Source organism: Macaca mulatta, chromosome 20 (genome assembly GCF_049350105.2).
Source record: "Macaca mulatta isolate MMU2019108-1 chromosome 20, T2T-MMU8v2.0, whole genome shotgun sequence".
NCBI classification, from domain to species: Eukaryota; Metazoa; Chordata; class Mammalia; order Primates; family Cercopithecidae; genus Macaca; species Macaca mulatta.
In genome coordinates, this window is record NC_133425.1 from 53,405,216 (window position 1) to 53,421,415 (window position 16,200).

At 52.7% G+C, this 16,200-nt stretch overlaps 1 protein-coding gene across 45 annotated transcripts in view; it reads right to left on the reverse strand.

Moving 5' to 3' along the window:
- The window catches only part of KIFC3 (kinesin family member C3), a 105,416-nt gene that overhangs the window by 36,111 nt on the left and 53,105 nt on the right, over positions 1–16,200 (reverse strand). For 10 of the 45 annotated variants that reach the window (XM_028841202.2, XM_077986089.1, XM_028841199.2 and 7 more), the window contains 2 exons: positions 4,745–4,955; positions 1,679–1,821 (listed from right to left, as the gene is read on the reverse strand). In XM_028841202.2, the coding sequence (XP_028697035.2) occupies positions 1,679–1,821; positions 4,745–4,955 (354 nt within the window). Of the gene's footprint in view, positions 1–1,678; positions 1,822–4,379; positions 4,956–9,028; positions 9,904–16,200 lie in introns of those variants that run through there. The other 35 variants (XM_015126261.3, XM_077986118.1, XM_077986093.1 and 32 more) reach the window with 14 other exon arrangements.

A 16,200-nucleotide genomic window follows, 5' to 3' on the forward strand; every position in this document is an offset into this window, starting at 1 on the left:
TGGCTGGGTGGCTCACACCTGTAATCCCAGCACTTTGGGAAGCTGAGGTGGGCAGATGACTTGAGGTTAGGAGTTCATGACCAGTCTGGCCAACATAATGAAACCCTGTCTCTACTAAAAATACAAACATTAGCTGGGCATGGTGGCGCACGCCTGTAATTCCAGCTATTCGCAAGGCTGAGACAGGAGAATCACTTGAATCCGAGAGGCGGAGGGTGCAGTGAGCTGAGATCACGCCATTGCACTCCAGAGCGAGACTCCGTCTCAAAAAAAAAAAAAAAAAAAAGAGTTCAAGACCAGCCTGGCCAACATGGTGAAATGGTGAAACCTTATCTCTACTAAAAATACAAAAATTAGCCAGGTGTGGTGGTGCACACCTGTAATCCCAGCTACTCAGGAGGCTGAGGTAGGAGAATCCCTTGAACCTGGGAGGCGGATGGTGCAGTCAAGACCACGCCACTGCACACCACTGCACTCCAGCCTGGGCAACAGAGTGAATGAGACTCCATCTCAAAAATAAAAATCATATAAATATAATTAAGTGGTTCGATATAGGAAAGATAAATAAATAAACCCCAAATACTTAATAGTGGATTTCTCAAAGATAGAGGACTATGAGAGGCAGTTTCTGGGTAATTGTATCTCTGCCCTGTTACAAGGCTAGTTGTGTTGAATGGTCAAATATGTGACCAGCAGCCAGTAACTTAACCTCTCTAAGCCTCCACATCCTCCTCTATAAAGCTCAGATCAAATACTGTATCCTGAGACTGTTATGAATATCATGAGGACTGATATGAGATCTTTAATGCCTGGCACAAAGTCCGTGTTTGATAAATAGTAGCTCTTATTACTATTATCATTATGTATTATTTCTATAGCCAAATATACCTATATATGTAAAGTTTGTTTTTTTTTTTTTTTGAGACAAGGTCCCACTCCGTCACCCAGGCTGGAGTGCAGTGATGCAATCACAGCTCACTGCAGCCTCAACCTCCTGGGCTCAAGCAATCCTCCCACTCCAGCCTCCTGAGTAGCTGGGACTATAGGAACCACCATGCCCAGCTAATTTTTTATTTTTCTTTTTATAGAGATGGGGTCTCACTATATTGTCCAGGCTGGTCATGAACTCGTGGGCTCAAGCGATCTTCCTACCTCAGCCTCCCAAAGTGGTGAGATTACAGGCCTGAGCCACTGCACTCAGCCTTACTTTGTCTTTTTAAAGTCACTTGGTGATAACTACAAGGGAGAAGACCCCAAGTTTTAGTGAATCCCCCATCTAGCTTTGAATTCTCACTTCAAACAAGGAAATATTCCCAAGGAAATACAAGGAAATGCTCACATAACCATGTTTGAGAATAACCAGCTACCCCAAACCTGCCTGTTCTCCCAATACCTTCTCCAAGCTCTGCCCATCTCAGCTAAGGCCCCATGCTTCCCACTTTAACACCTCAGCCAGGGCATGACTGAAAAGTTCCTGTCAGCTCCTGTGAGATTTCCCCTGTCTGACTTAATGAAGCTGGCTCACAGGCAGAGGGGTCACGAGGGGCCTAGCAGAGAGGTGCGAGGTGGGTCCCTGGCTCTCCCCTGGTGCTTCCTACCCCCAGGAACCTGGCAGGAACCCAGCCACTGGAGCTCAGAGACCCAAGGCACATGCAGCCTGGAAGGCCCCAGTGCTTACCTGCAGGGTCAGGTAGAGCCCGTGGGGGCTTCCGGGGCCAGCCCAGTCCACGCTAAGGGCTCGGCACTGAGCTAGGGCTGGGCGAGCTGCACTTCGGGCACTGGAGTCCTCGTCACCGCAGACTGGGGTATCTTTTCCACGCCCTGTCCCGGGACAGAGAGATAGGTGAGACACTCCGACCGCTGGCCGAAGACTGCTAGCCATGGACCACTGGCCAGGGCCACAGCTGACCTCAGCTTTCACACACCCCTGGCTGGTCCAGATGAGGCCAGGAGGGGCTCACACACCCTTACATGCCTGCCCTGCACAGAGGGGAAGGCCTGGCTTGGGGCAGGGGCTACACTCCTTTCTTACCAAAAGCCGCCCCAGGATTCTCTTCTGGAGGGGGCCCAATACCCCACTGGAGGCTCCCCTATCCTCACGGTGGCTTTTGCGGCAGGCACCTGCTCAGCAGGGCAACGGAAGGAAGCCGATGCCAGCCAGCCAGCCTGCACGAAGCTTTGAGGACTTGCACAGGGGCTATGGCTTTATTACCCCAGCTGCCTCTAGGTGGCAATTTCTTCCCTGACTTCATTAAGACCAAATCCACACCAGATGGCCCAGCCTCCGTTGCTTCCCCAAGTGTATTCAGAACCAGCTAACGTGCATCCCCTTGTGCCTCTAACACACTGCCTCCCTCACCCACGGAAGAGAGGGCGGGCTGCGGCAGCGACGCCCCAGCCACCCACCTCCACCTGCAGGGCTGAACAGGGTGGGATGGGGGCCAGCCTCACGAGTCATGAGGCACACTGCAGAGCCACTACCCTGGGGCATAACAATATCCCAAGTGCCAGCCACTGGGCCAAGTGCTTTTCAAGCCTTACACACATTTTTTTTTTTCTTTTCTCTTTTTTTTTTTTGAGACAGGGTCTCTCTCTGTTGCCCAGAGGGTGCAGTGATGCGATCTTGGCTCACTGCAACCTCTGCCTCCCAGGTTCAAGCGATTCTTACATCTCAGCCTCCCGAGTAGCTGGGACTACAGGCGTGCACCACCAACCCAACTAATTTTTGTACTTTTAGTAGATATGGAGTTTCACCATGTTGGCCAGGCTGGTCTTGAACTCCTAACCTCAAGTGATCTGCCCGCCTTGGCTTCCCAAAGTGCTGGGATTACAGGCGTGAGCCACAGTGCCCAGCCTTTACACACCTTCTTGATCCTCAGTTTGCTTGTCAATAAAATGAGGACAACTTCACAGCCCTGTGGTGAGGATCAAATGGATGAGATACACGTGGTGCCCATGTAGTGCCAGGCACACAGAAAGGGCCCACAGTACAGGCCAATAGGACTACAGCTGCCATCAGCTCCTCACAACTCCCCAGGGAGGTGGGGGGCATTCTCCCAACCTGACAGGCAAAGAACCAGAAGCCCTGAAGGGTTAACAATGTGCCCAGGGTCACAGGAGCCAGGATTCAAATCTCATGTGCTAACCAATCCTCTGCCAGCCGACTCTCAGGGTGGCAATATGGGGGTTGGTTGGGGGGCTCAGAGGGGCCTGGGGCAGCTGAGCTGGCTGAGGTCCAGTGGCAGGCACGGTGCTTGCATTTCACACACAGGATTTCATCTGACCTTTGTCTTAAATTTTTTAAGTGGATAAAAGTCTGTATGGTCATATAATCTTCATAATACCCAATTTTTTCCTTCAGGTTAGAAAGCTGAGATAACACAATATTTCAAATACCTATATGCGCACGCACACACACACACACACACACACACAGACACACATGACTAGAAGGCACTACATAAAATGTTCAGTGACTAGCTTGTGATTTTTATTTCCTTTTTGATATTTTTCTATGTGTTTTAAGTATTCGAAGGCAAAATGTTTTTGTTTTTACCAGAAAAGCAATACTCATTCATATTACATTTGTAATCCTTACGACAACCTTATGGGGTAGAGGTCATCCTCTGCCCCTTTCAGACAACTGGGCTACCTGGCCCAAAAGCCCAGGCTTTTCCCGAGGGCCCTGGGTCATCCCCAGCCTGGCTGTGCTGCTTGGGAGCAGCCAGCCCCAGACAACCATAGAAGCAGAGAGACCTCAGCAGGCATCAGTCCAGCTGCCACTGACAGCACAAATGTGGTGGGAGAGAGGGCTGAACAGGAGTTTGCTGTGTGCCCTCTCTGGGCCTCAGTTTCCCCTTCTGTGCTCCAAGGGGCTTGGACCTGATGGCCCAGAGGGACTCTGCTAGCCCTCACAGGGTGGCAGTCTAGACCCTGTTCCTGTAAGTCACGGGGGACAGGGAGCAGACCCCTAAAGGCACCTTGCCTGGAGAGCCCTCTTTCCCCCACACTACCAGGGCAACCTGCCCACGCCTCGGGAGAGGGTCATGGGCAGCTCCCCAGCCCCGTCAATCCAGTCCCCGCCCTGAATCAGAGAAGCCGCTCACTTCTTGACTTTCGCAGCACCGGGGGACATGACCCAGAAAGGCGAGCTGGCACTGACAGCTCCCCGGGGAGACACTAGGGGCCAAGACTCTGGGACCCCTGCCCACCTGCTGTCAGGGTCTCTACAGAAACACCTGAAATGAGCACATGGCCCCCAAGCCCCACCAGGCCACGTTCCGGAGCAGCCTCAGTCCACTCCCAACGCCGTCCAGGGGCCAGCCCAGGCAGGATCAAGTGTCAGCGGCGCTTGGTGCCCGGGCAGCCACTTCACCTACCTTGTTTACCAGCCTGGGCAGAGACCGGAGTGAGCCCACACGCTTTTGGCCAAGGACGGCAGCCCGCAGAGCTCTGACCAGCTTGGCCAGAGGGAACGCAGCTGATCCCCCTGCTCTGTGCCCGCCCCGTGTTAAAGTTTAACCCGGCTTCCAGGTCTCCTCTTTCCAGACAGGGGCGCAAGGAAGGAGCACCCGGCGAGACTGACGCTCCGGCTCCACGCCCGCCCGGCTCTGGGCTGTCGGTTACCCTGTAATTACCTGACAGCTCTGACTGGGCTTAGGAACCGGTGAGAAACCTCAGTCTCATCTCTGGTATCTGGAGGAAGGAAGGGAAATAAAGAGGCATTTTAAAAATGCGGACTCACCAGTTCTCAACCTCCCCGGGCCGGTGTGTGGGAAAGGGCGGGCGGCCGGGCTGGCTGGGGCTGGGGCGGGGCGAGCCATCCCCGGCTCGGGCTCCGGGGCCCGGCCCACTCTCCACAGGCCCCGCAGCGAGGGCGTGGCTCCCAGGTTCCACGTCCTGCGAGAGGGGACCATGGCCTGGGGCTCAGCAGCCTCCTCGGGGCACCGGGCAGCCTGCGGAGAGAACAAGGGGAGATGAGCTTGAAGATCACGGACCAGCACGACTGCATCTCGGGCAGAGCCAGTCATCTGGAAGGCTCTACGCCCCACCGGTCGCTGGTTACCCAGGGCAGCAGCTCCAACTGCACTGTCCCCCAAAGACCCCAGGGCTCGCAGGATGAAATGGGGCCTGCTGCCTTTTGGGGATATCTGCTTCCGAATACGGAGGCTCCGAAGTGGGAAAGGAGCATTTCAGCTGTGCCTGAGACCCCACACCTGAACCCTTCCGCTCTGAGCCTGGCAGCGTGAGGACAAGCCAGGTCCTAGCCCCACATAGAGGAGGCACCGCAAGTCAGCAGCGTCTCCGTAAGTCTAATCCTTTTCCTCCAAGACATCTAATTTTCTAATTGCACTTAACCACGTTCTTAACCCTTAGGCTTCAGGCTCCTCTGCCTAAGGTCTGTCAGCAGAGCAGTGAATGCTCTGAATATTAACATTTCATTGAGAAGGGACTCAAAAGGGCCCTGACTGTGGTCAGTGACAAGTGAAGTCTATATACAGCAAGTTCTCATTCATGTATTCGACTAGCCTGCGCTCTGTGCCTAGCATGTGGCAGGCACCGTATGGGTGTTGAGATACAAAGATTCATTCAGTCTTCATTTAATAATGCCTACTGGGTGCCAGGCATCTGCCAGGGGTTCTTTTGGATCAGAAGAGATGACACCTGAAAGCTCCCAGTCAGAAGGGAGATAAACACTTCAAAAACCCTTAGTCTGAGCAGGCTGCTGGAGGCTGCAGGTGCGGGCCAGGCACCAGGTGGTATGGGGAATGGAGGGGGGTGGGGAGCATTGGTCAGGGATGGAAAGCTTCAGTCAGGGATAGTTCCCTCATGAACTGAACAAATGAACAGAGCTCAGATATTCCCTGCACAAGTCTCTATTGAGCACCTACTGTGTGCAAAGCAACCTTGAGGGCATTTAAGGTGATCATGCTACAATCCCAGACTCAGACAGTAATGTCATTTACAGAAGAAGCGAAGTCAGCTCAGAGAGGCAACATGGGGTTTTAAGATTGAGGTGGGGGTAACCGAAGGACTTCCTAGTGGAGCTTTCTGGGCTGTCAACTACTCTCCCCATCCCTCATTGCAGTGGCCACTTCCTGCCAAGAAGTGAAGATAGCTATTTGAAGGGTGTCCACCTCCCCTGACCCACGATGGGTCCCACAGCTCACACACATTCATGTTTGCAGCCCCATTGCACCCAGCCTGCAGCTGCACCCACACTAAGCACTCTGGGATGGCTTGTGGGGTGAACATTCTGAAATGAACACACACAAGCTTGAAATGAAGCCTGGAAGAGAGGTCAGGGCTGGACACAGACTCAGAGCTAAACAGGGCCACCGATGCCACAGGTGAGGAGGCAATCATCAAAGCTTGAGCAAGAGGAGACAGCCATGTGATAATAGGGCTCACCGGGGGTGGAAAGCTGCAGAAAGAAGATGAGAGAGGGACAGGAGCTCCAGGCAAGTATAGAGTTTTCAGAAGTGACTGAAGTGTAAGTGGGAAGGAGAGGTTGGTCAGTGCCCAGTGCATCATGCCACAGACGTGGAGGACTGGAAGCCCAGACAGGCAGAAAGCCTGAGCCTGTGGAGGGAGAAGGGCAGATGGCAAACTTGGGAAGGCTCAAAGAGTGGGGAGGGAGCTGAGGGAGGAAGAAGCCACTTCCTTCTCCTTGGGGCTGTTTGGCTAGCACGGGAAGGAGAGGATGTGGTGTCTAGAATAGGAGAGAGTTGAGCATATTGGGGAGACAGAGGGACAGGAGTGACTAAAGCATTGAGAGGCAAAAAAAAAAAAAAAAAGTAAAGGGTTCAGGGGTTAGGGGCCTGAGGCTCTGGTGTCTGATGTTTGCAGAGCCCAACCCTGGAAGAATGCCAGGCACCTGGCGAGGGAGCCATAGTCTCTTCCTTCCTTGACTGAGAACAGCTAGGAGGCTCCTGGGTGCAGTCTTACTGGGAAGGGGATGGGAATGTGGGCCAAAGGACAGGGCAGAGGCTGATCTAAATACATGGGCCAGCTCCACTGAGGAAACAGAGATGGACCAGTGTGGCGTGGAAGAAACCAAAGGGAGCAGCCAAATGTCCTCTTCTCCAGGCTGCTTGGCACAGAGCTGGGCACACAACCAACCCTGCAGACCAGCTGTCCAATGGGCAAAGGAAGGAGCAAGACAGGTCCATCTGCATGCTTGGCTGCTGGGAAGGTGAGACGGTGCAGGGCATTGGAGGCTGACTCCACAGTGGACAGAGAAGACTTTCAGGGAGATCAGTTCCGTCTGAGGGGCAGGGACAGGAGGAGATAGCGTTTCTGTGGTTATGAGGAAGGGAAGTGGAAGAGGCAGCCAGGAAGACACCAGGAAGAAAGAGGAAGGGTGTGTGCTAGATCCTGAAGAGGAAAAAGCAGCTGAATTTAGCAGCCTCAGGGGTGTGAAGGTCAAAAGTATCAAGGAATCTTAAGCCCAGGTTTCTGGGCCAAGAAAGCAGCACTCTCTCTCTCATTTTACATGGGCATCTGAGATGAAACCTGGTGTCCAGGGACTTCTACCAACCTAGAATTCATGGGGGAGGGCAGTGGGACTGGTTCAGAACCTGGCTCCACTGTTTACTAGATGTGTGACCTTGGGAGAATTACTTTGCCTCTCTATACCTCATTATTTCCATCTATGAAATGGGGAGAACTCCACCTTATAGGGTTGCTCTAAAGATTAGACAAGGCCAAGTGTTCAGAACAATACTGGCATATACAAAGAGCTCCAAAATTTTATTTTTCAGTGACTTCGCTCCAGTGGTGGGTGAATGCAGAGGGGCTGGCTGGGGAAGAGGGTCTCTGCCTCTCTGGGTTTAGACCAGGGCAGCAGAGCTGCAATACTCCCCCTGCCCTAGATCAGGGACATTGCAAAGATTGGGGGGACAGGCTGGACAGCTGCCCAGAGACTGCAGCCGGCAGGGCTTGGTCCCCCTGGGAGAGCAGGCAGAAGGTCAAGGAAGTTGCACAGGGAATGCCACCTCCCTGCACACCATCATTTATCCTGGGCTTTCCAGGGCAACCCAGATTTCAAACCCTCTGCTCCCCAGTGCCCCTATGAACAGCAGAACTCACCACCCTGTGCCCCTAAAGTCCAGTCACTGCAAATGCAGGGCCCCATTCTGAGGCTGCATTCCTAGCAAGTGACTCTCCCTGGTGAAGGAGACGGCTACTTTAACAAGGGCATGGGGAATACACGTCTGGGAAAGAATGGGTGCTCACCCTTTCCAGGCAGAGGAAAAGTCGGGGAAGGTGAAAGGGCCAGGGGTGGCCACAACCCGCAATCTTGAGACAGTATTGGGCTATGGAGGTGGCGGGGGCGGGGGGTGGCAGTAAATGGTACTCCAGAATTTAAACACAGCTTCCTCTTTAATATCTCCCAGGACCAGGCCCTTCACTGCACCAGCCAGAGTTCTGCTCTAACTAGCAATGCGGGGCTTAAGGGGGTGGTCCTGGGATCGCCCTCCCTGCTGAGACCTTCACAACTGCTGCGGCTGTCATGGCCCGATTCCTCACTGCCCGGAGTGCGCCGGACAAGGCCCTTCTTCCTAACCTCTGGGCTGGGGCACCCCGCCCCAGGCCCTGCCAGGGAAAAAGCGAACTCCCCAAGGGACGTGGTGGGAGGGACCCAACGGCAGCCTTCCAAGGAGCCCTGGGGGTGGGGGAGACCCCAAGAAGGGGAGGGGCGGCGCCAATTGACACGCCGATCCCGGGTAGGGTCTGCGCTCTCCTCGTTCAATGAAATCCAAACGGGGTCCCAAGGCTGCTCGGATCCCGGGAGACACGCCGCCCCCGTGCCTACTCCCAGCAAGGTCCTCGATTAGGGCTGAACGGCGCTGGAGGGGACCTCGCAGGGCTGGGTCTCCCGGGCCTTTTCCTCCCCGCGCCCCCAGCGGGTCGGGGCAGAGGGGTCCTGAGGGCAGGGCCGGCCCGGACGCGGCTCCCCGAACGGCGGGCTGGGCGGAGCCCCAGCGCCCCGCCCGCACCCAGCCCGCCCGGGCCCCCTACTCACCGGCCTGGCGGAGGCAGGATCCTGGCGTCGCCGCAGCGCCCGGGGCTCGGCCCGGCCCGGCCCGCCGGCAGGAGGCAGCTCCACGCCGCCGCCTCCTCTGCCCGCCCGCTCGCGCCCCTCCCGCACACTTTCCACAGGAAATGATTAACTCGGGCCGCGGCGCGTTCCCATGGCAACTGGCTCCGACCCCGGCGGGGGGCGGCGGCGCGCGCGCGCACGCGTCAGCCCGGGCGCGCCCCCGCAGGTCTCCCGCCGGCGCTCCCACTCCCACTCCCGCTCCTTCGCGGGGCCTCCCACTTGGGCTCTCCCGCCTCCCCGCGTCCCGCACTCGCACTGGCACACGTGCTCATGCGTTCTCTGAAGGCTCTCACAAAACATGCCTGCGCATGGGCTGGCTCACACGAGGCAGCCCACACAGCCCCACACCTGGTGAGCCATGCGTACTTCTGCACAGCCTCAAACCCGAGTGCAAAACTTCCACGCGAATACTCACACATACACGTCTCATTCGGGCTGTCATACCAGTACGTGTCTTCCCATCCCAACACACACACAAGCTCTTATTCACGAGACAGTACATGTACACCCCTTACCGTGTCCTTGCACACGCTGGCGCACATGCACTCACCCTGTTTTACAGCACTCACCCTGTTTTACAGCGCACACCCCCTCACTCGCTCCACCACCTACTCGCTGGCCAGGCAGCCTCCCAGCCACAGCACTTCCTACCTCTGCACCCCCAGCCCCACCCCAGCAAATGAATATCTTCCCAGCAAGGAAGCTGCCTGGGGTCTCTTAAGGTAAAACATTCCGTCAGGTTCCAGTGAAAACACACCAATGGTGCAGCAGTTCCCAGCCTGGCTGCAGAAGGCCCTGCTCCTGGGGGGCCTGGAGCCTCAGAAGAGGCCTGGGGGAGGCCAGGGGCCTGCCAGCCTGGAGAGACAGCTGACCTGGAGGAGCCACTCTGTTCTTTGTCTCCCAAACAGAGGCAGCATTTTATTCCAGAGCCAGCAGCAATATTCTCCCTCACCCTCCACACACACCCCCCACACACACCCCCGGGTGCGGAAGAGGAGAAAGCAAGTCACTCTGAAGCCAGCCTGTGCAGGCTGATGGTTCTGCAGATAATCCCAGGAGGGTGGGTACTCTGCCCCTTCCTGCTTGTCAGGGGATTGCCCAAGAAGATCAAGGAGAGGACTGGAGGGGGTCTGGCAGCTCCAGGTGGGAGCTCCCACTGCTGCCCAGGCGCTGGGCTGCCAGTCAAGAATCTCAACCAGAGACGGAGCCAAGGGCCTGGGCCTCAGTTTGTTCTGGACACCAGAGCAGGACAGTCACAGTCCCCCAGCTGGAAGCAGCCTAGTGCATGCTTTATTTGCCAACTGAGATTCCTCAGTGAAGGCCTGATAGAGGGTGAATGTCATGCTCCTGGAATCATTCCCTAGAGAGTTGGATTTCCAGCTGAACACCACACCGAAGAACCCTTCCAATGGGAGAGAAAGCCTTATTTGGGGAGTTAAGATCTCTGAATTCCCCTGCCTGCCCTCCAAACAGCAGTGATCCAGGGGACTGCAAGGGTGGATGAAGGCAAAATGTTTCTAGAATTCGGATTTAGTATCTAACTCCCTTGATTACAGTGAGTTGATGGGGGAGGGGGGAGGGCAGAAAGTTTGTCTTTAAAGTCCTGGTTCAAAACAGGAGGTTTTTTCTTACTCAGGGATTGAGTACATTGACATTGACTGTAGGTCCTTCCCACCAAAGCCAAAGCCAGATTTTTAAATTAATAATAACATTTGTTGTTCTTTTGCTTTGATTACAAAAGTAATAGATGTTCATTGTAACCATATCCCACACACTGGAGATAAATGCTGCCAACACTTAGAAATCTTTTTTTTTTTCTGCGTACATAATAGATGCCATTATTGAAGCTAACACTGTGTCAGGCACGGCACTAAGCTCTTTATAAACAAAATCCCATTTAACCCTGAACACCCTATGAACACCAGTACCGTCATATTCCCATGTTTCAGGAAAGGAAAGTGAGCCTCCGAAAGTCTGTTCGCAAATGCAGTGTGTGATAGAGCTATGAGTACAATAGGTACTCACACAGTACTATCAGATGCATATGGGTATAACAACTTATTAAGATCAAAGCACCAGCGAAGGAAAAAGAAAATTGAAGTGTAAGGAAGTTGTATTTTTGGAATTCTAGCAAAACTCTGATTTGAAATGTAAAAACTACTTGTTTCATCGTTGTTGCATTTTTGAGACAAGATCTTGATCTGTTGCCCAGGCTGGAGTGCAGTAATGCAATCATAGCTCACTATAGCCCCGAACTCCCGGGATCAAGTGATCCTCCCACCTTAGCCTCCTGAGTAGCTGGGACTACAGGCACACACCACTGTGCCTAGCTAATTTTTTTTTTTTTTTTTTTTTTTTTTTAGTAGAGACGGGGATGTCTCACTACGTTGCCCAGGCTGGTCTCGAACTCCTGGGCTCAAGGGATCCTTCTACCTTGGCTTTCCAAAGTCCTGGGATTACAGATGTGAAGATGTGAATTACTGTGCCTGACTCAATTTTTTTTTTTTTTTTTTTTTTTTGAGACGGAGTCTCGCTCTGTCATTCAAGCTGGAGTGCAGTGGGATTACAGGCACAGACCACCACACCTAGCTAATATTTTATATTTTTAGTAGAGACAGGGTTTCACCATGCTGGCCAGGCTGGTCTCAAACTGCTGACCTCAAGTGATCCGCCCGCCTCGGCCTCCCAAAGTGTTGGGATTGAAGGCATGAGCCACCGTACCCGGCATGACTCAATTTTTTAAAAAAAATATTGTGTGGAGTCCGGGTCTAGCTCTGTCGCCCTGGCTGGTCTCAGAATCTTAGCCTCAAGCGATCATTCTGCTTCAGCCTCCCAAAGTGCTGGGATTATTTGCATGAGCCACCATACCATGCCCATCCCAGTTGTTGGAATTTAAGAATGTACAATGTCACCAGGAACTACATACCGACTCCAAGGTCATTTCTAACCCAGAAACTTCGCTGATGATTTACATAGGAGGCTGCCAACTTTCCTGGCCGCAGGGAAGGTGGAAATTTTGCTGAAACCTAGCCATCCCAACACTGAAGTCCTAAACCCTTGAGGGAGGACTCTTGGGTTCAGCCTCAGCCTTAACCCTTCTTGCCTACCTCTGGCAGAGGCACAGCTGTCTCAGGGAAGGCCAGACAAAAGACAGTATCCAGAACACTGTAATTCCACATCCACATCCACCCCATCCCCAGGCAGGGCCTAGCAGCGCCATCTTTGTGTTCAGACAAGATCAGGTGCGTTCACGGTGGTATGTCCATAGACTTTTTTGTTGTTGTTGTTGTGGTTTGAAACAGAGTCTCTACTCTGTCACCCAGGCTGGAGTGCAGTGGCGCAATCTCAGCTCACTGAAATCTCTGCCTCCTGGGTTCAAGGGATTCTCCTGCCTCAGCCTCCTGAGTGGCTGGGATTACAGGCATGCGCCACCACGCTCGGCTAATTTTTGTATTTTTAGTAGAGACAGGGTTTTGCCATGTTGGCCAGGCTGATCTTGAACTCCTGACCTCAGGTGATCTGCCCGCCTCAGCCTCCCAAAGTGCTCGGATTACAAGCGTGAGCCACCACACCTGGCCCGTCTTTGTGTTCAAAGGGCCCGTAACCCCTTACTGCTCAGGTATTTGTCAGAGAAGTGGCCAAGAGCCTGAGAGTTCTGCTCCCCAAAAGAAAGGAAACAAGGGGAATGAAAAGCCAGATTGTGTTTAATCTGATTCTCATAGCAACCCAGAGTAAAGCACAGATAAAATTTACATGATTTTCCCATTTTAAATGATTTAACCTGAGATCAAGTCTTCTCCGAGCCTTTGCAAATGTCCTCGCTGCCTGGAAAGCCCCTCTCCTTCACCCCATTCTCATCTGCCTCCACTAACCCTTCCCTGGTCAATTCCATACCTGCTTGTCCCTCCTTCAAGCTTAGAGGTCACCTTCCTTGACCCTACCAGGCACCAGCAGGTGGGCTCAACCCACCCCCTGCAGCATCCCTGACCCTGGATCATGATGGCATTCCTGTCTATACCATCTGCTCCTTCAGGACAGGACCCTTTCCTGACTTGATCACAGGGAAAGCCTCAGCTGACCCCAGCTCAGGGCCTGGTATCACAGACGTGCTCATTGAATAAATCCATAGATCCTGTAGAATTCAGAAGGGAAGAACAGGTGCATGAAATGTACCCAAACAGACTTTCTTCCCATGTAAAGTAATGATAATTCCTACCAAAAGGAAGTAAGAGAAGGCTCCTTAGCAATTATTTCCATGTGGTCAGGAAGGAGTGCCCTGCAGCTGTGAAAAGTGTGTCCTCTCATGCTTCTGGGTAACAGGACATTTATTGAAGTTGGAGAAACTCATTCTGGAGTGAGCCGCATATTAAGTAATCCTGACCCAATTAGCTGCTTTTTTGAATCTGCATCTTCCAATCTTCCAATACCTCTGAAATCATTCATCATGAGCATCTCAGAAAGAACTGCGGAGGAGGCTGGATGCCGTGGCTCATGCCTGTAATCCCAGCACTTTGGGAGGCTGAGGCGGGCGATCACCTGAGGTCAGGAGTTAGAGACCAGCCTGGCCAACATGGCGAAAACCCATCTCTATTAAAAACACAAAAATTACCCGGACGTGCTGGCCGGTGCCTGTAATCCCAGCTACTCAAGAGGCTGAGGCAGGAGAATTGCTTGAACCCAGGAGGTGGAGGTTGCAGTGAGCAAAGATCATGCCACTGCACCCAGCCTGGGCAACAGAGCAAGACTATCAAAAATACACACACACACACACACACACACACACACACACACACACACCCTGTGGAGGAGCTCGTGGAGGCGAAGAGCATGGCCCTGCACCCAGCGCCACAAGCATGAATTTGGTTTCCAGCTTTGCATGTCACCAACTGCAGGTCTTGGGCACGCGACTCAACCTGAGCACCTCAGGGGGTCTGGCACAAGGCTTACAGCTGCAAGCTCTCAGGAAGCCAGGCTCCTCAGTGGGCATGGAGAGGTGGTGGTCTTGGATGACCCTTGACTGGACTGTAAATTCCTCTCATCCTTGTCTACTCTAGACCCAGCTCAGCAGGCAGTAGGTGTTCAAGTGATACTTAAACAAATGGTACTTTTCTCACTCTTTTATCTCCCTCTCGCCTTCCTGCTCCCTGTGTTCCCTTCCTTTCTAGAAACTGTATTAACAGGGGAAAACAGTTCTCCCGTTTTCAGAGAACAAAGGCAATCTTTCCCCCAAGAAAATCACCTTGCAGGCCAGGCACAATGGCTCATGAGACAGGAGGATTGCTTGAGGCCAGGAGTTCTAGACTAGCCTGAACAATATAGAGACCCTGTCTCTACAAAACAACTAGCCAGCCGCGGTGGCACCGGCCTGTGGTCCCAGCTACTCGGGAGGCTGAGGTGGGAGGATGGCTTGGGCCCAGGAGTTTGAGGCTGCAGTGAGCTATGATCATGTCACTGTACTCCAGCCTGGGCAACAGAGCAAGATCCTGTCTCAAAACAAGAAAGAAAAGAAAGAGAGAAAGAGAGAGGGAGGGAGGGGGAAAAAAAAACCTTCTAAGGGGACTAGAAAATAAAAAGAAAACCACCTTGCTTTAAAATATTCAAATGGTGGCTGCCTTTCTGCATTGGCCAAAATGACTGAACTCGACAGTGCTCCCCTAACTCTCAGTTTACGGGAACCTAAAACCTCTTTATGACTCAAGGAAGAATTTGGCGGAGATTCCCTCCCTCCTAGCACTCCAAGGCTAAAAGCAAACCAAGGCTTTGTGGGTTTTTTTCCCCTTTATCATTTCCTGTAGTCTAAAAAAAATGAGAGGAATGCAAACATTGAGGAGATAATGGACGTAAGCACCAGGTAATAAAAAGATTTAGCAATAACCGCCCTGAGAGTAGCACGGGCCAAATAAGCCCCGCCCCAGGCCCGCCTCCCAGCCCGAGGATCCTGTCACCATCCTCCAGAAGCCTCCGGGCTCCTCCTCACTAAGTGGTCTGCCGCTTTCCTCCTTGCTCCTAAATTGTTCTAGCTCCGGGTTCTAAGCCAGCACATGCGTTATTAACATCCTTCCCATTTTTCCCCACTTCCTCATTCACTTCTCCCCACCTGCTGCAAATTCTAGGTGGCAGTTTTTGGTTTTGAACTTAAATTTTTTTTTCTGGACAAATCTAATGAAATCAAGAGAGAGAGGGAAAACACAAAAACCACCCTTCACTTATTGTCATTGGTCCAGATTTTTCCTTCCAGTATCTGACCATGAGCTCATGTCATTTCTGTGTTAAGGAGATGACAGTATAGAGGAGTGGCTAAAGGTGGTTCTGGGGCCAGGTAGACCTGGGTTTGAGCTCAGTCACTGGCTCAGTCACTTCCTCTGTGCCTCAGTTTCCCCCTGTGAAAATGAGAGTAGGGGTAGTGTCTAACCCATTGAGTTATGGTGAGATGTAAATTAGAGCAAGCACATAGCACCCTCAGCCCAGCATCTGGCACACAATTGGCGTTTCTGCAAACACAAGCTGTAGTCATAGTGGGAGGCAAAGACTGGATAGAATTTTTTACTCTGCCTTTTCTTACTTTGAATCATGTAAGTGCTGGGCATGGTAGCTCACGCCTGTGGCCCAGCTTCTTGGAAGGCAGAGGTGGGAGGATCACTTAAGCCCAGGAGTTTGAGGTCAGCCTGGGCAACATAGCAAGACCCCCATCTCTAAAGTTTTTTAAAATTATTATAATAAGCATTTTCCATGTCACTTTTTCCTCCTAAGGCCTGCATTTTTCTGAAGTACAGACATCATCGGATAAGGCCAAGATCACATTCAGAATGGAGGTTCCGGTGTCTGGGGCACACCTAGTACTCAATAAAAATGGCTGAGAAGTATTTTATTTATTCACTTATTTAGATTTGGGGTCTCGCTCTCTCACCTAGGCTGGAGTGAGGTGGCATGATCAGAGCTCACTGCAGCCTTAAACTCCTGAGCTGAAGCGATCCTCCCACCTCAGCCTCCCGTGTACTGGAACGACAGCTGTGAGCCACTGCACCCAGCAAAAAACTATTTTAAATGGCTGCATAATATTCCACTGAAAGCCTGTGCCCTGACTGAGCTGGCCA